This window comes from Artemia sp. Qi Xiang Cuo, chromosome 20 (genome assembly GCF_049724085.1).
Source record: "Artemia sp. Qi Xiang Cuo chromosome 20, ASM4972408v1, whole genome shotgun sequence".
NCBI lineage: Eukaryota > Metazoa > Arthropoda > Branchiopoda > Anostraca > Artemiidae > Artemia > Artemia sp. Qi Xiang Cuo.
In genome coordinates this window covers 18,637,956-18,665,161 of record NC_142813.1, presented here as the reverse complement: position 1 = coordinate 18,665,161, position 27,206 = coordinate 18,637,956, and the positions used below count along the sequence as shown (strand labels likewise).

The 27,206-nt window shown below is 36.4% G+C and overlaps 1 protein-coding gene across 1 annotated transcript in view; it reads left to right on the top strand.

Moving 5' to 3' along the window:
- The window catches only part of NELF-B (negative elongation factor B), a 93,993-nt gene that overhangs the window by 36,559 nt on the left and 30,228 nt on the right, over nucleotides 1-27,206 (top strand). Inside the window, exons 4-7 of the mRNA XM_089105720.1 lie at nucleotides 12,187-12,459; nucleotides 19,380-19,601; nucleotides 22,702-22,852; nucleotides 24,088-24,269. Of these exons, the coding sequence (XP_088961846.1) occupies nucleotides 12,187-12,459; nucleotides 19,380-19,601; nucleotides 22,702-22,852; nucleotides 24,088-24,269 (828 nt within the window). The remainder of the gene's footprint in view (nucleotides 1-12,186; nucleotides 12,460-19,379; nucleotides 19,602-22,701; nucleotides 22,853-24,087; nucleotides 24,270-27,206) is intronic.

Below are 27,206 nucleotides of genomic sequence, written 5' to 3'. Positions count from 1 at the left end.
AGGAAAAGATATAGAGGAAAATGAAAAACTTTGTGATATCTTGGATGTGAAGGAAGATTTGTTTTGTGAGGAGGAATTTTAGAGACAGTACTAAAAGGATTAAAAAATAATAAGGTTGCAGGTGCTGATAGGGTGGTAAATGAGTTTCTTAAATATGGTGGCCCTGAAGTTAGAAATAAGTTACTGAAGATTATGAATATGATATTTGAAAAAGGGGAAGTACCTAACGATTTTAGGAAAACCTTAATTAAGCCACTTTATAAGAAAGGTGATAAAAGTAAGTGTGATAATTATCGAGAGATTAGTCTGGTCTCTGTAGGTAGTAAATTACTTAGTATTATTATACTTCTTAGACTGAGAAATGCAGTAGGTAAAGTTATAAGAGTAGAACTGTGTGGTTTTGGAAAAGGTAGAGGATGTGTCGACCAAATTTTCACTCTTAGGCTAATAATTGAGGAGTACCTGAGTTTTCAAACACCTTTGGTCCTCAGTTTTATAGATTATGAGCAAGCGTTCGATTCTGTTGATAGAAGAGATTTAGTAACGGTTTTATCCTTGTATGATATATCAGACAAATACATTAAAGTAATTCGTGCTGTGTACGCGAATAACGCTGCTGCGGTTAATGTAGGAAATGAGGTTAGCAGCTGGTTTTGTATTTTCAGGAGTTAAGCAGGGTTGTATTCTATCCCCCTTTATATGGATTATTTTGATGGACTTTGTCTTAAAGAGCACAGGAAAGGCTATGGGAGACGACCATGGGTGCCCATAAGGGGGGGGGGGTAGGGGGAGGCACCCGCCCCCCCCCTGGCTGAATGATGCTGCCTTGGTTTTATTTTTTTTTCCGAGATTTCTATTATTTAGTTAAAAGTGCCAATTAGACCAGGTTTGCCCCCCCCCTGGAATTCAGCTTATGGGCGCCCATGGTGACCATGGACTGAAATTGGGAAGAAAACGTCTCCTGGACGTAGATCATTCTTAAGATCGAAGTATTCTAGATGAACGTGTGAGCAAAATGAGTTAGGTTTTAAAGGTTTTGCAAGTACAGGATGGTAGAATAGGTTTGAAAATTAGTGTTAATAATTCTAGGTCACTAAGGCTAGGAATCAGTGAAGAGGAAAAGGTGACATTGGGTAATGAAAAGATTAATCAGGTGGGCAGCTTCACTTACTTTGGTAGTATTATTAGTAAAGATGGTGGGAGCAGTGAAGATGTTAAAAGTAGAATAGCCAAGGCTCAGGGTGTTTTTTCACAGATAAAAAAAGTTTGGAAGAATAGGAAGATAAATCTGCAAACCAAGATTAGAATATTAGAAGCTAGTGATGACAGTGGTCAAATATGGCTCTGAAGCATGGACGCTCCGAAAACCGGATGAAGATTTGCTAGATGTTTTCCAGAGAAATTGCTTAAGGACTGTTCTGGGTACCCGGCTGACTGAACGTATTTCAAGCAATAGGCTATACGAACAATGTGGTTCAATACCGCTCTTTAAGGCTATAACTAAAAAAAGGTTGAGGTGGCTAGGACATCTTGTGTAGATGAAGGGTGACAGATTTCCAAAGATCGTTCTTTTTGGCAAATTGTTTACGATTGAAAGAATATCATTCTTGTGTGGTGTGGGAGGACGTCGTAAAGAAAGATGTAAATGAAATAGAAATTTCGTGGGCGGGTGTAAAAAGGGCGGCTTTGAATAGATTGGGATGGAGGAGGAGCGTGCGTAGCTGTGTTGGTCTTAGGCGGCTTGGTGCTGCGGTGAGTTGTTAGTAGTAGTAGTAGTAGCTTTCCCAATAACTAACCTTTTTTATAAGCAAAGGGCAACTTATGGAACTTGAAACACTTGCCCCGGGGACTGTGGAGGGTTATGTCATCCGCGAAGGCATAGTTATTTGAATTTTTAACAATTTTGAACAAGATGGCTATTCCAAAATTTTGATTAGATATCTTTGGAGGGATATAAGCTAAAAATAGAATGGGAGGGGGAGGGCTGGCTGCCCTCTGACCACTTTTTAACAGCCTCTTCAACATGTCATGAAAATTCAAACATAATACCTTCAGGCGTTCTTGAGGTATTGCAGATAAGCCTTTTTGATCAACAAGATGTACATAGTATATTTTGATTTAGTTTAACATGCCCCTCAACATTCCCCAAAGTTTCACCTTAATATTCTTAGCCTTTTCAAACCCCCTAGAATCAAACATTCCCTCTTTTCCTAATGATTAATCCTGCAAGTAAAAAATGCCAAATTGCATAATTTACAATCCTTGCTCTGGGAGCTTTGTGGGGGGGGGGCATTGTATTCCAGAGGCATAGTTACTAGATCTTTTGACTTTTTTGAATAAAATAGCTTTTTTTCAAAATTTTGATCAGTTAGGAAGGAAGGGAGCATCAGTAAATTGCAAGGGGGCTGACTGCCCCTTAATAGCTTTTCATTATTTCCCTCGACATATCCTGAAAGTTTCAACCTAATACCATCAGCCATTCTTAAAATATTGCAAATGCTCCTTTTTGATAAACTGGATGTTCGGCTTTGTTGTGTTTCATTGCGCCTGGTATCCCTCTCAAAAGCTTCAGGAGGTTATTTCATCCCCATGGGCATATTATTTGAGTTTTAGACTATTTTCAACAATATATTTATTTCTAAATTTTGATCGAATCGTTTTGAAGCGAGGGCAACTCTTAGCGGCATGAGAGGTGGCTGAAAGCCCTCCAATTGCTTTTCAACATTCCCCTCAACATGTCCTGAACGTTTCAACTGAAAGTTTCAGCCGTTCTTAAGATACTGTAGATCATTCTTTTCGATAAACTAGGTGCACATATTGCCTTTTGATTTAGTATCACATACCCCTAAATATTCTCCAAAGTTTCATCTTAATGCCGTTAGCTTTTTCAAATACTTCAAATGCCCAGAATCAAATACTTCTCCCTTTCTTAATGATAAATCTTGCATGCAAATAACTGGCAAATTGCGTAAATTACAGTCCTTGCCCTGGGGCTATGGGGGCATGGCATCCCTTGAAGTATAGGTCTGAGACATTTTCACCAGTTGAACAAAATGAAAATGTCAAAATTTTGATCAGCGTTGAGAAGAGAGGGCACCTAAAAAGAACAAGGAGGGAAGGGGATGGCTGCCTAGCCTAGCTTTGACAATCTCAAAGCTATCTAGCTTTTATCTAGCTTTTACAATCTCCTCAACATACCTTGAAAGTCTCAACTTGATACCCTCGGTCGTTTTTAGATATTGCTGATGTTCCCCCTTTCACAATTCGCAGGAACAGTGTTCTGATAGTGTTTGGCATTCCCCTCAATATTTCCTTAAAGTTTCACCTTAATACCCTAAGCCTTTTTAGAGGCCCATGATTTAGCGTGCCCTTTTTTCCCATTAAAATCCTTATGTGTTAGCATAATAATTGGCAACTTGCATAAGTTATAGCCCTTGCCCCAGAGGGTAGGGGGTGTCCACCCCGGAGGCATAATTGTTTGACATTTGAATTATTTTGAAAAAATGACTTTTTCAAGATTTAGATTCAATACAAATAGGGAAAAATGGCATGGGGTGGCTGATTGCCCTTTGATCACTTTTGACACTGAAAAAGGGCACTATAACTCTCGATTACCATTTAAATGAGCCCCCTCCAAATTTTATACGACCAATGCTTCCATTTAAACCTTTATATGTTAGCAATGACTGACTTCCATAACTTACAGCCCTTGCTTCGCTGTTTTTTTTTTTTTTTTTTGTTTTTTTTTTTGTTTTTTTTTCAACTTCGAACTTATAGTTATTTGACTTGTGGACTAATTCGAATAAAATGACTATCTCATAATTTTGATCAGATGCATTTAGGGCAAAAAGGACTTGGTGGGGGAGGTTGCTCTCCAATAACTTTGGGCTCTTAAAAAGATCACTAGAATTTCTGATTTACACTCGAACGAGTCCCCTTCCGAAGTTTATACGATCACCCCTTCCATATGAAGTACCTATGGAAAAAAAATAATAGGCTAATAAATAAATAATAATTGGATCTAAAAACATGACATTAAAATAAAATGCAATTTTCAACATAAACAAGATCTCCATGGATAAAATGAAATCCAGTATGGGCTTAATAGCTCGTTTGGTGGCCAAAAAGTTCGGATTAACAAATAAGTTTTCACGCACCCCGCAGTACTCCTCAACCTTCAAAAGCAAGACAGTGGTATGTCTATGTAAAAAAAAAAAAAAAAAAACACTCGAGAATTATACAAAAAATTAGCAGATCCACAAAAATTCCTTACGTCAACCGGGGTCGAACCGCTCAGCCTTCCATTAGGAGACAACGGCTCTAACCACGTCGCTGTCGTAAGGTGTTAAGATAATGGATCCTTCTTGTTTGTTTACCTACTTTCGTCAAAAGACTTTTCATTGTTAATTCATGGTCATATTTTTACTGTAGCCAACTGATACCAATGGACAATTCGAAACATAAAAAGGTAATATTTTGATATAACAGAAGAATCAGATTACAAAACAAGGCGTAATTTGGATCCCCATTTAGCTTTTTTTAAGATATATAATAATTGATAGCCTACCGTCAAAATTTCGTCCCATTATTACTATGATCCCCTAATTCTAAGATATATCAGTAGGATATATTTAGTGTTAGGGAACTAGAACTTTTGATTTCCAATCGAATGAGATTCCTCCAAAGTTATACGACAACCATTTCCATAAAAAACCTTGGTACTCCTATGTTAAACATACTCTTTTATATACTGCTTGTTTAGTTAATGCTAATTTTTAGTTAATGCTGATTTTTCTTCGAAAAAGAAGTTCCACTTCCTATTATTATAATTATGATTTTTTGTTGTTGTTGTTGTTGGATGCTATCTCTAAAGGTAAAATTTCTTAGAATTCCCCAATTTACTTAGAATCATAAGCATGAAATCGTTATAGCTTGTAATTAAATTTTGTGCATTTGATTCTTTCTATAAAGTTAAAGTTTCTTTTGTTTCACCATGTAACTTGAAAAATGCAATATAAAATGAATAATTATCATCTTATAACTCCTAATTTAACTCTTATTTTCTGATGCCTATTTTGGTCATGTTCCAAGAGGGGTTCCAGGGAATAATTTGATAATAATTAATCTTAAATGATTAATTTGCAAGCAACTGGGTCATTCTATAAATGATACCTGAATGGCACTGAGATGAAAATTGTGTAATAAGTAACTCTACGGGGTTTGGGTGAGAAGGGATCCAGGACCGTACTTGTTGCCCCCCAGTCTTATAGATTATAAATCCGTGCACCCTTGGTCCTTTCTCTTTCCCTTTGGTAAAAAAAAGACTGCTTGTAAAAAATCTTATGACTGAAAGATTTCTGGCTCTATTTACTACCTTACAATTTCATACAGCAGGTTCTAAAACCAACCTGATTTCAAAATGTGAAATTATCTGTCTCTCCAGGAATTAGAAATAATATGATTGCCTTACGGAAATACAGCAAATATAAAAAAATAAAAATAAAAGTCAAGCACACTTTTCCCCAAGGAATTATTTCTAGGAAAGTAACCTCTTTTTCTCTTTGCTTGATGCTACAGGATTAAGGGAGGGATTACCTTGTAGGGATTCTAAAATTTCCCTGGTTTTCAAAAAGCGGAATTATTTGTCTCTCCAGAAATTAGGAATAATGTGATTGCCTTACAAAAAATACATCCAAGATAAAAAAAAAAAAAAAATGAAAGTCAAGCACACTATTCCCCAAGGAATTATAGGAAAGTAACGTCTTTTTTTTCTCTTTGATTGATGCTACAGGATCAGGGAAGGGATTACATCCAACTCAAGTTTCAGAATTTCACTGAAATACTAATTTGTCACATTTCGAATTTTTTTGTTTTCTTTCAACCTTCTTCTTTTTGTCTTTATTTTAAATATGCATATTTTATATAGTTTGGACTTGCCATCCAATGCAAGTTTATAAAATATTGATTTCTGGGAGGAATCCTCCGTCTCTAATAATAGTTTCTTGCGTGAATTATTTCTAATTAACAACTCTAGCGATGCTAGATGTTTAAAATCATCAGAAAGCTTTATTTACTTTTTTTTTTAATTTGATTAAATAAAGAAAACATATGAAATTTTGTTTGGTGATAATTATTTGGAAGTCAGTTCAGATAAAAAAGAGGTCTACTAATACTGTTTTATTATTATCCACCACCTAAATCTCCTGCCTAATAAAACTCTCTATTAAAAAATGTCTACTAAAACCCTTCCATTATTTTCCACCACCTAAACCTCCTGTCTACTGAAACGTTTCCATTATTTTCCACCATCCCCTTCTGTCTACTAAAAAGGTGTCTATTAAAACTGTTCCATTATTCTCCACCATTGAAACCTCCTGTCTGCTAAAACTGTCAACTAAAAAGATGTCTACTACAACTGTTCGATTATTTTCCACCACCTAAACCTCCCGTCTACTAAAATTGTCTGCTGAAACTGCAAGAGCGGATCCAGGATTTTTGTTCGGGGGGGGGGGGTACTAATTTTCGACTCGGTTTTGACTAATTTTACTAATTTTTACTAAGATTTTACTAATTTTCGACTAATTTTCGAGTCGGTCAAAAATTTCGGGGGGGGGGGTGTTCAAACCGGGTACCCCCCTGGATACGGCCTTGTGAAACTGTTCCATTATTTTCCACCCCCTAAACCTCCTGTCTACTAAAACTGTCTACTAAAACGTTACTATTATTTTCCTCCATCTAAAACCTTCTGTCGACTAAAAAGACGTCTACTAAAACTGTTCTGTTATTCTCCACAATTGAAACCTCCTGTCTACTAAAACTGTCAACTAAAAAGATGTCTACTAAAACTGTTCGATTATTTTCCACCAAACCTCCCGTCTACTAAATTGTCTGCTGAAACTGTTCCATTATTCTCCACCACCGAAACCTCCTCTCTACTAAAAAGATGTATACTAAACCATTTCCATCCTTCTCCACCACCGAAACCTCCTGTCTACTAAAACTGTTCCATAATAACTGTTCAACTGGTCCACTACTGTAAATCAGATGGTGGAAAACAGGCAGCAACTCGAAAAGTAAAGAGCGATTAAAACTTATAATGAGCGAAAGCTATTTGCCACTTGTTCTTCTCCCTCTCTCTCTCTCTCTCTCATACAATTAGAGAGCTCTTAAACCTTAAAATGAGCAGCAATGGTATATATATATCTCTCTCTCTCTTTCTCTCTCGCTCTCTCTCTCTCTCTCTCACTCTCACACTCTATATCTCTCTCTCTCTCTCTCTCTCTCTCGCTCTCGCTCTCTCTCTCGCTCTCTCTCTCTCTCGCTCTCTCTCTCTCTCGCTCTCTCTCTCTCTCGTCTCTCTCTCTCTCTCTCTCTCTCTCTCTCTCTCTCTCTCTCTCTCTCTCTCTCTCTCTCTCTCTCTCTCTCTCTCTCTCTCTCTCTCTCTCTCTCTCTCTCTCTCTCTCTCTCTCTCTCTCTCTCTCTCTCTCTCTCTCTCTCTCTCTCTCTCTCTCTCTCTCTCTCTCTCTCTCTCTCTCTCTCTCTCTCTCTCTCTCTCTCTCTCTCTCTCTCTCTCTCTCTCTCTCTCTCTCTCATACAATTAGAGAGCTCTTAAACCTTAAAATGAGCAGCAATGGTATATGTCTCTCTCTCTCTCTCTCTCTCTCTCTCTCTCTCTCTCTCTCTCTCTCTCTCTCTCTCTCTCTCTCTCTCTCTCTCTCTCTCTCTCTCTCTCTCTCTCTCTTCCTTGCCCTCTCTCTCTCTCCCTCTCGCGCTCTCGCTCTCCCGCTCTCTCACTCGCTCTCTCACTCTCTCTCGCTCTCTCTCTCTCTCTCTCTCTCTCTCTCTCTCTCTCTCTCTCTCTCTCTCTCTCTCTCTCTCTCTCTCTCTCTCTCTCTCTCTCTCTCTCTCTCTCTCTCTCTCTCTCTCTCTCGCTCATAAAGAAAGTCATCAAAAAGCAAAAAGTTTTAAAAAAGCTTGCCTCATTCCCATTTCCCCTTGCACGCATTGCCCGTTCCTTGTACCTCAGTAAAATCGAATTTTAAATATTCAAAGCATGAATTTTGCACTTAAGTGTTTTTGCACTTTACTGAAAAAATACAAATGAATGTGCATTGTCAGTTTAATATACATATACTGATATTTAGTAATCAAAATATTAATATTATTTGATTTATTAAAGTTATAAAAGTAAAAACATTTATATTTTTTCAGTAAAGTGCAAATTTTGTTCTGGCCTTGGGAAGGCATTGGGATTTTGAGCCCAACTTATGCTAATTTCTGCTCGTTTTGAGTTTGACTCCGTCATTTATTGTAATTTCTGTTCGTTTTGGGTTTCATTTATTTATCGATGCTGATTTGAGTTAGTTTCACGCTTGGTAGATTATTTGATTTCAAATAAGCCCTCTCGCAAAATTCTAGGACCTCTGGGTCGATACGATCACCCCTTGGAAAAAGAGGCAAATAAACACGCATCCGTGATCTTTCTTCTGGCAAAAAATACAAAATTCCACATTTTTGCAGATAGGAGCTTGAAAACTCTACTGTAAGGTTCTCTCATACGCTGAATCTGATGGTGTCATTTTCATTAAGATTTTATGACTTATTTGGGGGGGGGGGTGTTTTCCCTTGTTTTGAAAATAAGGCAGATTTTTTCAGGCTCTTAACTTTTGATCGATATGAGTAAACTTGACGAAACTTAAATGTCTCAAATCAGCGCAAAAATCCGACTCTTTTGATACAACTATTGATATTCACATCGTTTTTAGAGTTTCGGTTACTATTGAGACGAGTCGCTCTTACTATACAGTTCGTTACCACGCACTGTTTGATTTTGACAACCTGAATGCACTTAAATTCTTCATTTAGTTCAATTATTGTAGTAGTACCAGTCAGGGCCGTCACGTATGGGGGGGGGGTGCCCCCCACAATGTTTTTGGCCACTCGGTAAAAAATATAATTCGGTAAAATTGTGGTGCTTTGCGCCGCGATTTTTCTGACGCCGTTAAAATTCTTTGTTCGGTTCAATGAAGACCACGGAAATACTGACATATCATATACAGACATTTTGAACTTGTCGGTAAACGCATTAATTTTACCAACTCCTGCCGTGATTTTATAGATGGTGCCACAACTTTCCATTTGGATAAATAAACAGCATTAAAATAGCGACATGATATGTACCGAAATATGAATCTCGGTTGGTAAATGCAGTGGTTTTACCGACTCGTGCAGTGATTTTACGTATTGTATTCGAAACAGACATTATGCTAATTTTTGACAAAAAACAGTCGGTAAAAATGACCAGCCAGTCAGTAGAATCTCTTGCTCCCCCCCCAAAAGTTTGGCTAGTAATGACACTGGTAGCAGTAGTAGTTATATTTGTAGCAGTAGCAGTACAAGTAGTCTTAGCAGTAAAATTAGCAGTAGCAGTCACGCTCACAATCGCAGTAATAGTAATTGTACTCGCAGTTGCAGGCACAAGCAGCCGCAGTTGCAGTTCCGAGTACTTGCAAGTAGTCACACTTACAGACATTATGCTATTTGTTGAAAAAAACAGTCGGTAAAAATGACCAGCCAGTCAGTAGAATCTCTTGCTCCCCCCCTCAAACATTTTGGCTAGTAACGAGACTGGTAGCAGTAGTAGTTATAGTTGTAGCAGTAGCAGTACAAGTAGTCTTAGCAGTAAAATTAGCAGTAGCAGTCACGCTCACAATCGCAGTAATAGTAATTGTACTCGCAGTTGCAGGCACAAGCAGCCGCAGTTGCAGTTCCGAGTACTTGCAAGTAGTCACACTTACAGACAATATGCTAATTGTTTACAAAAACAGTCGGTAAAAATGACCAGCCAGTCAGTCGACTCTCTTGCTCCCCCCCCCCAAACATTTTGACTAGTAATGACACTGGTAGCAGTAGTAGTTATATTTGTAGCAGTAGCAGTCCAAATAGTCTTAGCAATAAAATTAGCAGTCGCAGTCACGCTCACAATCGCAGTAATAGTAATTGTACTCGCAGTTGCAAGCACAACAGCCGCAGTTGCAGTTCCGAGTAGTTGCAAGTAGTCAAAGCCACAAGTAGTTGCAGTCACAAGTAGTCGCAATCGCAAGTAGTCGCAATCGCAAGTAGTTACAATTTCAAGTAGTAGCAGTTGCAGTAGCAAGTAGGCGCAGTTACAAGTATTCTCAGTTGCTATTACTCGTAATCGCAGCAAGTAGTCGTGGTCACAACTAATCATAATCACACCAGATTTGATTGAGTGCAAGTCTTCAGGGAGGAGATTACAAAAAAACACAGAAGGCTATCACGGGTAATTAATTAGTTGTAGACACCTAGGAGAAAGCATCGTCTGTATTTATCTTTAAATTTTCCCCAGAAGTACGATAATATTTTTCCTACACCTTCTAAACAAACCGCACCAATAATATGTTTCATAATGTTTCTATATCGATTCTTTGGTCCACTAGCTAAGAAATTAGCACCTTACACTATATGATCGATGTTACTAAAATTACATAACTGCTCTTGTTATTGATGTTGATGACCTTCTCTACCATACCCTGCAGAGGACATTCTAGTTGTGAAAAAACACAGTATTGTTTCTAGCAAAAAATATACAGTTCTTGGAAGACTGGTTTACTAAGATAAACAAATTTGGTATGAGAATGCGAGTTTTTAACAACCAAATATCTGTTACTACTAAAATGAAACAACTAGATTGAACAACTTGGATAGATTCTGAAAATGTGCGTTTTGTTGAAAGCATTTTCCTGCATTTGCACGTAAAGAAAATATAGCTATTTTCTTGACCATCTAGCAAATCATTTTCGATATAAAATTATAATTTGCATGGTTTATTTTAAACCATGTAGTGCCAATACCCCCCGAAGGTGCATCTAGTGCTTTTGACTGTGCATAGGCTAATTTTGCTTTTTAGTTTGCACACACGATTCTGTTGAGCGAAAAAAAGATCCCTCAAAATTCTAGGCTGTGACCCTCCCCCTTTCCGAAGTCTTGCGCCCTTGATTCATTTGGAGTGCCAAAAAACAAGGGGTTTGGGTAAAACTGATCCTATTTAAAAGAAAATAGACAGAAAACGATTTAGCCTAACAAAGTTTCGACATTTTCCTGTGTGTGGTAATTGTTCATTTTTATCATGAAAAGTTTTTATGTGTGGATGAATTTAGACTTGAACTTTGACTATGGGTGCTATTAAAGTGAAAACTTCCCTTTTATTTCTGAAACGATATTTTAATGGAACAATTTTTTTTTGAATAAAATACAAAAAAATATAAGATAATAAAAAATAAAATCAAATAAAAAAGTAATAAAATTGTATTTTATCTGAAAAGCAAGCCCATTATGAAGGAGTAGCCCTCTTTATATTTATTATAACCCTCGATATGGTATTAACCCTGTCCTTCATATACACTACAATTTCTGTTTGTGCTGCGTTATGATATTACTCTTTTATTCCGTTTTTCAAAATATTTTTTACTCATCTTAATGTTAGCATAAAAAACTGCTTTCGCGAGAAGCTTAAAAGTCTTGTTTTAGATGTCATCTAGATTTATGACAATGTGTGAAACGTCTATTTGTGTCAGCAAGTACGATATAAGCGTCAGATGTATGTAGGTCGGTACATACGCATGGTTTTCTACCAGGGGTGGAGCACAATTTGAGAACAAGGAGTAAAAATGGACAAATTACACGAAAATATAACAGGAGCTACGTGAAACATCGTGTTCATTTGATACTATTGATGGTTTGGGTCGTAAAGCCTCCTTATGTACGTTTCTGGTTTGGAGACTGGCAAGCTTCATAGGAAATAGCTTTCGAGATATTTGCTCTCCTTGTTTACTAAATGCGCACATGCTCTAAGGTCTTGGCAGTTAAAATCCACTTCTTTATGATGTTATTCCTAGACTGTATTCTAAAATAGTTATAGAATTAGCTATTCGGCTGGTGGCTAGAGCCAAGGATTAAAGAGGGTCTAATGATTACCAGAGGTGGGTAAATCTGCATTTAATGGGCAGAAGAACCGAATATCTATTTTGTTCAGCATGTTATTCTCAAATGTTATTTTCCGAGAGATGGAAAGGGAGTGGGGCTGTGTTTAATGGGTCATAGTTGGACTTTCCATTCCCTTGCGTGCAGATGTGTCGTTTTCCACGTTAGCTCTCTTACTTTCAGATACGTCGACAAGCGCCAATAGTTCAAAAACTGGCAAATATGATTGGCAACAACATCAAATTATATGACATGGTTCTGCAGTTCCTCAGAACTCTTTTTATGAGGTCTCAAAACTGGCATTACTGTACGCTTCGATCGGAACTACTCATGGCATTGCATGACCTAGAAGTACACGATATTATGTCAGTTGATCCATGTCACAAGTTTACCTGGTGCATAGACGCCTGCCTTAGGGAAAAGCAAGTTGATGCAAAACGTTCAAGGGAATTGCAGGTAACCTTATGTTCTTCATATGTTTATACTCCACACTTAGCGCAAAATACATTTAACTAACTAAACTAACACAACTCACCGCAGCACCAAGTCGCCTGAGGCCAACACAACTACGCACGCTCCTCCTCCATCCCAATCTATTCAAACCCTCCCTTTTTACACCCTCTCACGAAGTTCCCATTTCCTTTAGATCTTTCTTTATGACGTCCTCCCACCCCAGACGAGGACAACCTGCTCTCCGTTTAGCCCTAGACGGTTGACCAAAAAGGAAAATTTTTGGCAATCTGTCATCCTTCATCCGCAGAGCGTGCGCTACCCATCTCAACTTTTCTTTCATTAATAGCCCTAGAGAGCGGTATTAAACCACATTTTTTGTACAGCTTATTGTTTGAAATACGGTCAGTCAGCCGGGTACCCAGAACAATCCTTAAGCAATTTCTTTGGAAAACATCTAGCAAATCGTCATCCACTTTTGGGAGCACCCATGCTTCAGAGCCATATTTGACCACTGTCATCACTGTAGCTTCTAGTATTCTAATCTTGGTTTGCAGACTTATCTTCCTATTCTTCCATACTTTTTTTAATTTTGAAAAAACACCCTGAGCCTTGGCTATTCTACTTTTAATTTCTTATTTATTCTTATTTTCTTATTTATTACATTTATGAATTTCTTTTTTTTTTTTTGCTTTTTTACATGGACGTGATCTTAAGGAGTTAACGCATCTTGATCTAACTCAACCGTGTGGAGAGAAAAGGTTCCAGCTGTTGTCAGATAAATAAGCACCCAACGCCATCTAACACAACTGGAAAAAATTCTAGAGCGTTGCTTTACACTTTCTTCTTCACTGCTTATTATGCTAGTGCTATAGGCTTTTTTACTACTTGATTCAGCATATTTACGCGATACTGTCTGTTTTAACGGTCTTTAGGTGATATTCCCATCATGCCAATGTCTCAAAGATTCAATTCTGTTCAATTACATATTTTCTTTGCTTAACCGTGTCTTAGTTCTTATTTTCTTTGCTATTATATATGTGTTTATATTTTACCTTTTATTTTTATACATAAAATCCAACAGGGAAGTTTTAAATTTAGTATGTTCGTACATTTAACATGTGCAGCATGTTGGTACGGGACCGGTCACGCTAGTGAATAACGCGTATAATTCTTAAAATTATGCGCCTTGTACATGAAAATCCGAAAAAAATTGTATACGCTTCTCTCTGTGTGTTAAAAATTAACAGAAGTGAGTCCTATTTCCCGTGCTAAAAATTGTACGTGGGCTATTCGAAGCCAATAGGCTGCCGACTTTTGTGTCATGTGTGTATTTAAGAATGGAAAGAAGAAAAGTCTAATATTTTGTTTTGCCAAATATGAGTTAATGAAATCGAAAATCAATTGAATTTTGGGAGTTTTTTTTTTTATTGAGATTATAGTAAGGAGAAATTACCGACTCTGCTAATGTAACAAAATGGCAGTTGTGCAAGTTTAACAACAACAACTTTAAACTTGCTGGGATAATTGAAAACATTTGGTGTACAATTTTTTCCAATTATGAACGGGCGTGGAGAATAAGGGTTATACACGTACAGTTTATTGTTTTTTTTATACGTAAGCCTTATCAGTACTTGCGTTTAACCCAAATCTAATTTTTTTTTTATCCTTTGTAAATTGTACTTTAGTTGTCTCTAGAAGACGTAGTTACAAATAGACAACATTTTCGTTTGAATTTCTTTTTGTTTTAGAATAAAATATATATATATATATATATATATATATATTCTGATATATATATATATAAATATATATATATATATATATATATATATATATATTCTGATATATATATATATAAATATATGCAGAGTTTTAAATTCTGATATGATACAGCTGAGGATGCCAAAGCTTCAATTATATTCTATCTCTTATTTTCTTTGCTAAGTTCCTTCTTTATATTTTCTATTGTATGTTTTTTATGTATAACGCAACAACCTTAACTTCTCGAATCCTTTTTCAATTTTTTTCGGTAGACTTAAGAATATATAATTGCAAATAGATGGCATTTTTGTAAATTTTGTTTTTTATTTAAAATTTTTAGAAAAAGAGTTTTCAATTTCACAAAATTTTAAATTCCAGTGTGGCACGAATCAAGTTGCCAAAGATCTGAATCTGACATTTGCCCTATTCTCTTTGCTTAAGCTCTTCGTATGTTTTTGTTGTATGTTTCCATATATAACCGGAAATTGCCGGCTTCTGGGGTATTTTTCAAAGTATGATATCTAGATTAGTTGCTCAATAACTTTATAATACTTGATTAAAAATACATAGCATTCTTATAATTATGTTTTATTTTTATAATTTTAGGAAAACAATTTTTTATTTTCCTGGATTTTGAATTCTGAAATGAGACTGGGCAACATTGCCTATTTTCTTTACTTATTTTGTTTTTTATGTTTTCTATTGTAGCTCTATACGTTTAACCAATAATAACCTCCACCTCTGTAGTAATTTTGTAGTAACGAAATACAAATAAACATCATATTTAGAATTATTTGTTACTTTTGGAATTTTAGATGACTTTTTATATGAAAAGTCTTATTTTATTTAGTTTCCTATTTCCTCGTGTCTATTATTTAGTTCAGAAACAATATATTTCATAGAAGAGACCAATTCAAAAAAAGAAAAATTTACTTACCTGAAAATGTGTTTAAATGGTAAGCGTATTAGCCATGCCTTAAAATCATAAACAAAAAAAAATAGAATTTGAATAATCGTCACCTTAGTGGTTTTAACCATCTTAAGACCATAGGCGCTTGTGCCTTGTTTGCCTCTTTTTCCAGGCAATCTAACGGTCCTACGTCAATTTTAAATTCTTGGTCAACCTTCCTGAGACTAAAGGCTAGGCAGGCGTGCCTTTCCAAAAACTAACAAATAAGCATTTGTCTAATAAGAGAGCCATACTTACTCCCGCCATTTACCTTTGCAGCCATTTAAACATTTGCCTATCAATTACTTGTACTATCTGTCTTGGACTATACATCTGGGTTAAAATAATCACGATAGTACTGGTTACTGATTCTATTATTACCGTTGGTAAACATTTTTTCTTTCTATTATTACTAAACAATGAAGAACAAGTTGAATTTTGTAATAAAAGATATTGAAAAGCATTCGAGTCTGGTATATTAATTCACAAAAGTACATTTTAGCAGTTTATTTGGTCTTCGCATTTTTATCGCCCAGAATAAAAAGGTATATCTCAAAACTTTAACAAAAGTAACTGGAATTTGAAAATTTTGCTCTAAATATACCGTACTTCATTAGCCGGTCACATTTGTAGTGGCGTATTTACTTTATAGGATGTCGAGGAAACCCTTGAGTGGGTTAAAATTGCTTCAGTATCTCTAGCTCAGTGGCTCATAAAGTGGTTCAGCTTTTTAGTGTGGAGAGTATTGAGTAAAACAAAAGTGTTTCAATATTTCTAGCTCATTGCCTCTCAAACGTTGCATTGGGAAGTGTCTTGAATAGGGCAATAGGGTCTCGGTGTTTCTAGCTTATAGGACAAAATGGTTTCATTATCTCTAGTTCAGTGGCTTTCGATCATTTTGACGGAGAGACTCTTGAGTAAGACAAAATTGTGTTTCAAGCTCAGGAATTCTCTAATGTTTGATTGAAGAGAGCCTCGAGTTGGACAGCATTGTTTCATTTTCTCTTGCTCAGTGGTTCTCAAACTTTTTATTTGGAGAACCTTGATTAGGATAATTCTTTTCACTATTTCTAGCTCTGTAGCTCTTAAACATTTTATTGGGGAGCACCTTGAGTGGATCAAAATTATTTAATATCTCTCGCTCAGAGCTTCAGAAGAATTTTACAAACAAGATCCTTGAGTAGAAGAAAGTTCTTTCAGTATGCGAAGAGCAATGGATCTCAAACATTCTATTGAGGAGAGCCTTGAGTTGGACAATATTGGTTCTGTCTCTCTAGCTCAATGGTTCTCAAGTACCTTAATGGGAAGACCCTTGAGTAGGAAGAAATTATTTCAGTATCTCTAACTTAGTGTCTATCAAAAGTCTTGCTGAAGCCTTGAGTTGGAAAATATTGGTCCAGCATCTCTTGATCAGTGGTTATCAAACACCATAAGGGAGACCTTTGAGTAGGAAAGAATTTTTTCAGTGTCTCTAAATTAGTGGTTATCAAAGCTATTATTGGGGAGATCCTTGAATTAGACAACATTTCCTCAGTATCTCTAGGTCAGTGGTTCTCGAGCATATTAATGGGAATACGCTTGAGTTTATCAGTTTTTATTAAGTATCTCTAGTTCAGTGGTCTTGAAGCATCTTATTATGCATACCCTTGAAAAGTACAAAAAAGTTTCAGTATATCTAGCTCAGTGGCTCTCAAACCTTTTATTGGGAAGAGCCTTGAGTAGGCCGTCCTAGCCGAGTGGTTTGTACAGTAAACTTGAAATCCACTGTCTGTGAAGACAGGGGATCGAGTCCTGGGGTCGCTGGTTGTTTGGTTTGGAAGGCAGTGGGTCAGTGGCGTTACTCTGTAAGCTCAGGCAGAGTCGACCAAGCTCTAGGTGTGCACCTAGAGAAATCTGAGGGAGGTAGACAGGAGGGGTGTGCGAAAGTACAGGATAGCTGGCCCCAACCCCACACTGCGCTTCCTGACTGAAGGGGTGTGAAACGGAGATCAGCACCACCGGTAAGGACTGTAAAGTCCAGCGCGGTATTCTTTACCTTTGCCTTGAGTAGGAGAAACTTGTTTCAGTATACTGTTTTTATGGTTCTCAAAGGTTTAATTTCTTGCTACAATCTAACCCCACTCAGACTAAGTCTAATTTAATTTCAATTGGTGGGATTAAAATATGAACGATTGCCATATCATTATTTCTTCTGCAATATTACGTATCCAGTCTGGCTTAAGTGTGGAAAGAAAAATTGTTGTAAAACTCTGATTTCTTTATTAACTTTGATTCAATTTTGGGATACTCTGTAAAATATCCTTATATTTGTATCATGGCAAAATACTGCGTAGATAGTTTGAGACGCAATGATCTAGCTCAATGACTCCCCAGCTCTCACGAGTTTCAGCAACTACCTACTAAATTGTGTTTTTGCTGAGAAATTTTTAAGTTCGGTTGAAATTCTTGGCATTTACGATAGCGAGGAATAATATGTGTTTTATTGAAATACAAAAAAATCCAAATAAAAAAGCATCGTGTTGATGCTATAGATAATTCATCGTATAATAGTATTATTTGCATCCGACTTTCTTCTATGCATTTATCTAGAGACAGAAGGCTGCTTTTTTATAATTTCCTTGGCCGTTTCTGTCATAGTATACTTATTTAAATAACTGCAGGTTAATGGAATCTATAAGCAACTTAATCCGAACAATTATCCTAAATATACGTTTTTTTCTAACGTTTTTTCTTTTTAATTTATTTGTGTTTTTTGTTGGTTTTGTTATGTTTATGTTCGGTTGTTTTTCCTACGGCCCGATGGCTTTTTTGGAAATACATACATACATATAAATAACTCTACGGGACGCATATGTGATCCGAGTGGTTAGCACGCTAGACTTCAAATCCTGTGTCTGTGGGGAGCGGAGTTCGAGTCCTCGTGTCGTTGGTTATTTAGTGTAGAACGGGGGTCAATGGCCTGACTCTGCAAGCTCATCCAGAGGCGACTGAGCTCTAAATGGGCACCTGGACAAATCTTTGGAAGCTAAACAGGAAGGTTGTGTAACCTAACCTAACCTAACGAAAGCACAAGATGAGCCCCCCCCCCCATTGCACTTCCTGGCTGAAGGGTCATGAAACGAAGATCAGTACCGTCGGTAGGGACTGTTAAGTCCAGTGACGCATTCTTTACCTTGCTCATATGTGACCATCAACAATTACCTACTCTGTCAAGTTTTGGTTTTACCGTTTCATTACTAAATTGTGATGAATCGGCAGTTTCGATAGCAAATAATGATTTTGCTGTATAAAAATAAACAAAAATATAAATTATGTATGGTTAAACAAGGTTTAATTATTTTTATTAATTAACTATTTTGTATTTAAAATTCTTCTAAATATTATTTATAAATAGTCTATTTTTCCAGTTTTCTTTCTTTTTGACTAGACATAACATTTAATACGTATGGTTTGCTTAAGTATAAGCCACTGACTCCTACTGAATAATAAATAGGAGAGTCGGTCTGATGCAAGTTGATCATTTCACTTTCTTCTTCCAACAGTTTTTACCGGTTGAAAGTTCCTCAGAGGTAAGTATCAAACGCAGCCCTTGTTTATTCTACTTCCTATTGGAAGTGAGAAAGAATTCAATATACCACTTAGGTTATATGCAAGGTTTTTACATAGGCAGATCGTTTTATTTTATTACAATCTCATATTAGACGATGATATTCAGCATTGCGAACTTGCACGATAACATACCACAGTTTGTCTGGATCGGTGTTGTGTTTTTGCCGCTATGTTCAATATTTTTTAGAACGTGTATTTAAACCACAAGTATATTTAATCAAATGTGAATTTCTTTCGTTTTTCTTATTTATTTTTAATTTTTGTATTTATAGTCTTAATAGTCTTTTATATTCTTATATAGTCTTTTATAGTCTCCATTTTTTCGGTAAGTTAAATCTTATGGACATGGGACTGAGATATTCGAGTTTTGATCATTATCATTATATCATTTTTGATCAGATCATATCATTTTTGATATGATCAGATCAGAGTTTTGATCAGATCATATCATTATATATATTTTCCTATCTTTTTTTTATTGAAAAGTCGTTATAATGTACTTTCATTTCATTTTGATTATAAATGATAAACAGCATTGTGATAATTTATTTACCTGGTATTAATATTTATCTATAAGATTCTAGTATTTTAATTTTTTTTCCAGTTATTTTTGGATAGCATCAAGAAGGGTCAAGAACAGATACTCGGCGATCTATCTATGGTTTTAGGAGACCCTCACGTTATTTTTTTTCTTGCGTCATTTTGTTTGAAGATCTGTAATAACCTCATCAATTCTGAAACTTTACCAAGAGATAATACAATTCTAGTTCTTCTTCTTCGATTAATGGCACTGGGTCTTGGCTCTTGGCAAATCATCAGCTCTCAGGTATGAATTATTTGCTCCTCAGTTAGCTTGAACAGTCTGCTTTTAATTTAAATACATTCTTAAATTTGCACCCCAAAGTTTTCATCAAAGAGTTCGTGGTAACGAACTGTAAGTTAGGAGTGACGCGGCTCTATAGTTGCCAAAATTCTAAAAAACTAAATTTTGATATCAATAAATAAATCAAAAGAATCAGCTTATTATGTTGATTCCAAATACATAAGTTTAGTGTTACACATCAAAAGCTACGAGCCTCAGAAAATTTGCCTGATTTCCAAAAAAAGGGAGAAACGCCCCCTAAAAGTCAAGAAATGTTAATGAAAATCACATCATTTAGATTCAGCGTATCCAAGAACCCTATTATAGAAATTCCAAGCTCCTATATGCAAAAATTTGGAATTTTATATGTTTTACCAGAAGAAAGATCAAGAATGCATGTTTATTTTTTATTTATTATTTCTTTTTTCTCAAGGCGTGATCGCATCGAACCAATAGTCACAGAATAACGGGAAAGGGCTCATTCGAACAGAAATTAAAAGTTCTAGTGCCTTTTTAAGTGACCAAAAAGATTGGAGAGCAACTAGTCCCCCTCCCACGCCTCTTTTTCCCCCAAAATCCTCCGACCAAATTTTGAGATTTTGTTCAGCATAGTAAAAAAGTCCCAAAAATATGCCTTTTGAGATAACATGACCCACCCACCCCCTAACCCCTGGGGATAGGTATAAGTTATAAAATTTGCCCATTGTTTACATATAGTATTTGTTATGAAGAAGAACACAGATGTTTTTCGAGGGGGGGGGGAATTTGTGCTTGGGGTGGGTATCCTTGGGAATAATTTTTCATGTGGAGGGAAATTTCCGGGGGTTAACTTTCCAGGAGAAATTTTACACTGGGGGGGGGGGGTGACAGAATACCTATACGAAATTCTTTTTGTTTGTCTTACTTTCTCTGCCTACTCAATTTCGCATGTAGAGATATTCCGGGGGAATTGTCTTGGCGAGATTTTCAGCGTGTTTGGATTTCTGGGAAATAATTTCCATGGAAGGGGAGATTTCCGGAATAATCGAAAAAATGATTTGAACTTAAAGTCGTTTTCAAATGAATGTATGTTAAGGAGAATTTTTCAGGCTGATTCTTGTGCAAGAAATTCTACGGAGTGGGGATTTTCAGTGAGGATGGAATTTTCTGGACGGAATTTTACGGGGGGAGTGTATTTTACGTGAGAGGAAATTTCCAGGGAGGAGTTTCTCGAGAGGGGAGGGAATGTTTCATGGAGGGTAGCTTGATTTATCGGCATTATTTGAAAAATGATTAGAAATTAAAAAAAAAACAAGTATTTTTTCAATGAAAGTAAGGAGCAACATTAAAAATAAAAAGAAACAGAAATTATTCCGTATATGATGAGGTTGCCCCCCCCCCTCAATACCTTGCTCTTTAAGCTAAATTTTGACTGTTTGTCCCAATTTTTTAAGAACAACTTCTGAAATACAAGAGCCGTTTAATTAGAATAGGAAGCTGTTTCGAAAGGGCTGGAAACTTCAGTATGAAGATTAAGGTATTGAGGAGGGGGGCAACTGTTCGTTTTGAATTTTAATGTTGCTCCTTACTTTTGGATGAAAAAATTTGTTTGTTTTATTCAATTATTTGAAAAAACTATCCCACAGATAGCCTACATGATAACAGAGCTAACACAAGTTTGATGAAAGTCAGTACAGTGTTGGGTCAGCGCCCCTAACAGTGCAGCGTTAATAGCAGGACTAGGAAAAGCGCCCCGAACAGTAGGAGCTATAAACAAGGCCTTATCCAGGAGGGGGAAGGGTGCCGGTTCTGAACCCCCCACGAAATTTTCGTCCAACTCATAAAAACGTAACAAATATGTATTTTTGATGCGTTTTTAAGTTTTTCTTACAACTCCTTCCCCCCTCGAAAAAATATCCCCCCCCTCCTAAAAATAATCCTGGAAAATTGTCTTGAACTTCAATTTAAGTTTAATTTAATACTTGCTTAATTTTAGGTAAAGGCCCAAACTCATCGAGATTCAACCTGGGATTTTCTAAAAGTAGGCATGTTTTCTGCCCAATGTGAAAAATAAAGAAAGAAATTATTCATGTTTTTAGTATAAAGTTTATAATCTTGCTGAGTAACGCCAGATGGCTTTTCTATTTTTATAAGAAGACAAATTAGAGTTTCCTCTCTATTAATTATTTCTACTTTCTTTGGTGTAGATAAAAGACAGTTCAAAGAGTTGAGAATTCAGCCGGGTTGGGATTTCACGAATACACATAAGCGCAAAAAAAAACTCCCAAGTGTATACGCAGTAAGGAGGGGACCCTCGGGCTCATTTCATCTTTCCCCAATATATCAAGTCTCGTCGAATATCTCCATAACTGTTATGCTTTCTTTTAAAAATAAATTTTGCTCAATTTTTTCCTTAGCCCAACCCCCCGGGTCTTGGGCTGCTGAGTGTTGTTGGTGATCACCCCCCCCCCCATGCCAAAGCTTGGTTTGGCAAGAAAAAAAAGAATTAGTGCTCTTTGTTCACTTAGGAAATGATAATCGGTTTGTTTTTTACCATCTTTACTTCTGAAATTGGTCATTTAATTAGTACAAGTTCATTTTTTTTTCTGTGTGGCATTGATGTTGGTGTAAAAGGTTATGTTTTTTTTAATTTGGTTAGTTTATCCTCCCTTGCCCCCCCCTCCACCAATATGTTTGTCATTGATGCTGCCGCTTGTTATTTGGTTGTTATATTATGTTATTTGGTATTGTTTGTTATATGTTATTTGGACTGCTAATTCGCTGGAAAATCATTCAAGCTGGAAACTTTACATTTTAAGTCAAGTAATTTTCCAACCATAAAAATAAAAATAGACCATAAAAATTTGAATTAAAAATTATAGATATCGCGCAGTGATAAAAATGACGGACTAGTAAGAAAAAATATGTTTCTTAATTTGTATAAGTTTGTATCAAAGAAAATGAATCATCGAATGTATGATTTTCTCTATTTTTGATAAATTACGTTCTATATTAATAGTAAAAGTAGTATTGAATATTGAAAATAAAACTAGTTTCGGCTGTTATGTTCTTGAATATTTTACAGGAATTTAAGGAACCTCGCCTTGAACCGTCAGTAGTCACCAAATTTGTGCCAGCACTGATGTCACTCATAGTGGACGACCAAGCAAGAGCATTAAGTGTCAAACTACCTCCTGATGAGAGGCAGACAGCTCTCACTGTCATTGAACATTCCGGTAAGTTCATGTTTTCAATTTTATTTTATCTGGAAATGAAAGACTTGGCTAACAGCCTACTTATCTGCTGTTTCGCTTGTAAAAAGTCGTTTGCTCCTTCCGTACTTGAAAGGGAGTTTTCTTACTTTTTTTTTTCTCGAATCAAAGGGTAAAGACCAGACGCAAAGAGTATAGCATGGTCCCAAAAAGTCGAATAAAACATTGCGGGATCGCACCTTTTATAACGACCATGGTAAAAATATCCAGAAAAACCAAATCAGATAGACGGAGACTGCACTTTCCATCGGTATATTTCTAGATAATTATGTCTTAGCTCATGGTTGCGAAGTTGCGCCAAGCGTTTTAGACTTTTAATATTATTTTTGATGTTTAAATGTTGTGAAGAGAAAATAGATTTGGATTTGGACTAAGCTCTTCACCGACTGGATTTAAAAAAGAATAAATGGAAACCAGCGAGGGTTTTAGTAGTTTTGTTTTATCTTTCTTGGCTCTCACAAAATTGGGTCGGTGCTCTTTGGAATAGAGTCCAGGCAACAGTTTGCTAATTTTGGGACCCAAAGGCATCTATAGTTGGGAAAGTATATAGTATATAGACAGTGGTATACCCGAAATTAGATATTTTTGGGTATCAAAATTAACAAGCTGTTGCTTTATTATTTAGATCCGTAAAGGCCCGACCTGGGTACTGAAGCATCAACTTCAGTTTTACCTGTTTCTTTGTTTCTGCAGCTGGTATTCAGTTTTGTTTCAGTTTTTTCCAGTTCTTTTCGGCTCTTGTCCAGTGTTGTCGAAAATTCTTTGCCGTTGTCCAAATATTCTTTCTGAGTTAACCTTTTCTTGCTTTTCTTCGTTACTCTATAATTGTTTTCTTTCGGTTTAATATTAAATTATAAAACTATCTAGAACTTGTTTATCTTTCATTTTTGGTAAATTAGTCTTGTTTATCTGGTAAGTCATGCTACAATTAAAAATTTCTCCAGAGATAAGATAGTTCTATGAAGTAAGAATGGTCAGTGATCTTTACTTGCCCTCAAGTTAGCAGTGTCTATTCGTTCTAGTTTAATTCTTCTATTTTTCTGTCCTCCGGCTTTAAACCTAGGATTTAAAATAATCGATTGCTCTTCATCAGACTCTAGTAAGTCATCTATATAAACTCATATACACCTTGACAAGGGTGGGCAAAATTGTGACACTGCCAGTTGGGTGACTCTGTATCTTGATTGATCTCTTTGCAGGTCCGGTGCCGGATGCTTACACAACTTATATTTATGAAAATGATGTGGCCTATACTTTGGCAATGTACTATACTATGCAAACGGCAAAACAAAAGGACAAAGTTGGACTCATGCGTGTTGTGGGTGCCTTGGCGCGGTCGGATACTGATAGAGCATTTGAAGATCCGTTCCTTCATACCCTAGTAAGTTTTTACCTAACTTCATGTCCAGGAGGTGCTTTGCTTCCGAGAAAAATAATGCAAAGGTAAGCGACCACTAAAATTAAACCTAATTGAACAAGCATTATCGTAAACATTGCTGAGAATTTCTGAAAATTTGTGCTGCTTTCACGTGCTACGAGCTTGCTCATAACACTAGACAATAAACATAGAATTCGCTTATATGAATTTTTAGTAAATTAAAAAATAGCGAGATTGGAAATTGTCACAACAAACGATTGTGGCATTACAGAACGGGAAAAGTTTGCTAGACAATGGGGATAAAAAAAAGTGCAAATGTCCAAGTCTGAAACATCATTTTATTATATAAAACAAGAGACTGTCAACTGCAGGACATTAGAGGAAAATTTGTGTGCCCCTTCTCCCCAATACAAATTTTTTAATTACCTTATAGAGGTATTACAAAATGGGGCAATAAGAATAATTAAAGAGGAGCTGTACAAGTGGAGCTGTACAAGGGTGTTAGAAAAAATCCGTCCCTCTTGCTATTAATTTTGGTTAGTGCCGCTATTTCTCATCAGTATAAATGAACAATTGCACAATTTTCTTAATGCTTATAATATGTTGTTTCAAAAGTTTTGTCCGATTTTATGAGGCTTGTTCAAACCGTAATATCTTACGGATTACTTATTCAATTTAGTCTAAATTAGGCTATTTGACTCTCTGCACTTTTTCCAACGTGACGCACGTCAATTAATTCTGTCTGCGTAAAAACTGAATGCTCGGGATCCGATAAAGTCGACGAAGGTGTTGTTTTTACCTTGTCTAGATTGGCGAGAGGTCTGGGAAGTATGGTGGGTGAGGCAGAATTGTGTGGGTGATGGGCGTTGTTGTGGAGCATCGGACCTCTTTTATTGACCAGTGCCAGCTGCAGCTGACGCAATTTTCGTTATACTTCATCGATTTCCTCACAATAAGACTCAGTTGTGATGGTTTGACCCGGTTGCAGAAAGCTGTAATGAATCACACCAGCCGCTGACCACCATACAGTAACCATGGTCTTTTTTGGTTGTATTTTCGTATTCGAGAAGTGCCTGGGTGGATCATCTGTGTCCAACTACAGTATTGTACGTCTGTTGTAGTCATATAGGCTGTACTTTTCATCACACTTGACGATCCGATCCAAAAATAGATCGTTTTGGTTGCTCAAAAGCAAAAAAAAACAGACCTCGAAACTAGTCCTCGAAGCCGCGGCGAAATAAAAGTCAGTGGTGGCGGACACGATTATTCTCGGCAGCGGCGTGCCATGAATTGATCGGTGTTCTTTCTATTTTTATAATTTTTTTGCTTATTTTTAAAAATTTTCGAAAACTAAATTGGTATCAGTTCTTTTTGGAATTCCTTCCGAGCAAGAGTTTTTGGGGCTCACAATTTCTTTTCAACTCCTTTACAATGACCAAACCTCGGACAAAATAAGGACGAGGCATCAGTCTTAACTAAATTCAAACATTCTTTTATCCCAGATGATCGACAGTGAGACATCAAAATGCCCGATAGTTGAAATTTAATTGAAATTTAATTGAATTTAAATTCTAAAACTTCAATTAAAGCAAATTTATTTGCACCATATGTGGTGCATGAAACCTCAAGAGAATCTGAAGCATATATTTTACTCCATATCTGGATTTCCTGGTCTTGTAACCTACATTCCACTTCTCTGACTACCCTCTACCTATTTTGCAATTCCCTGATATCACTTCCCTTTTGTTTATCCTTAAATGGCATCGCAACAAAAACTAGAGGTGAAGGTAAAGAGTACGACATTGGACTTTACAGTTCCTACTGGTGGTGCTGATCTCCGTTTCATTGCAATTCAGCCAAGAAGGGCAACGGGGTGCTGGGGCCAGCCCCAGCCCCCAGCCAGCCCACAATTTAGAGCTGGCTCATCTCAGGCACAAAGAATTTTAAGTTTAGCGTGCTAATTTTGACCCGACTTTGGCAGAAAATTAGGAGACAGCTAATTGACTTGGAACTTTTAAAAGCTATGACAATAGTCGTAGTTTTAGAAGTCACATTATCACATGGTGCCACGTTTGCCTCTAAACATTAAGTTACACAGTTCACACAAAAGTTATCCGCTATTGCATTATTGAACGCAAGTTTTATGAAAGTTGGGAAAGTCAGTGATTTTGCTTTCTTTGCCGAATGGGTTCTGGAAACTTTTAAATTTGTAGTTTTTGGAGCGATATTCACGTGAACTGTTCTTCCTATCAATATGGAGAGAAGACTCAGCTTCTAGTATCTCTTCAGCTGAAGGAATATATTTAAACTATACATGTGATTAGGCTGTAAAATGGAATTTTACTCCCCAATTTCAATTCAATTCAGTTTTATTAATAATAGATTCAATAAGCATATAAAAAATTCATACAAAAAAAAAAGATACAATCGTTAAGTAATCACTTTAAATTAGTAAACACTTTTCCTCTTGGCCATAGCCTGTTGAGGTAGCATAAATTGCTGCAATTCGCGTGAGCACTAAAATCCATCCACTCCACACTACCTAAAGTGAGACCCAATTACCAAAATCAACCAAATCAGTAAAAGGAAACGAACCCAAAACAACATAATTCTCTTTAACCTATCTTCAACTACCCTTCCCTTACCCATTACCCCTCACTCCCCCAAGAAAAAAAACAACCAACCCAATGACCCAAAATGCTTTTTTATCGCAAATTTAAATGATCCCACTGACCTCTTCTCTTTTAAATCCTTAGGCAACGCATTCCACACCCTAGAGCAGACTATATCAATAGAAAAATCGGATCTTATGCAAGGTGTAGGAGTAATGTTAAGTTGATCTTTAGTTCTAATATTTACACTATGGAAATTTGATATATTTTGAAAAAAAAATTTGGAAAACACTCAGGCAAAAGGGTATGATGAAATCGGTAAGCAAAA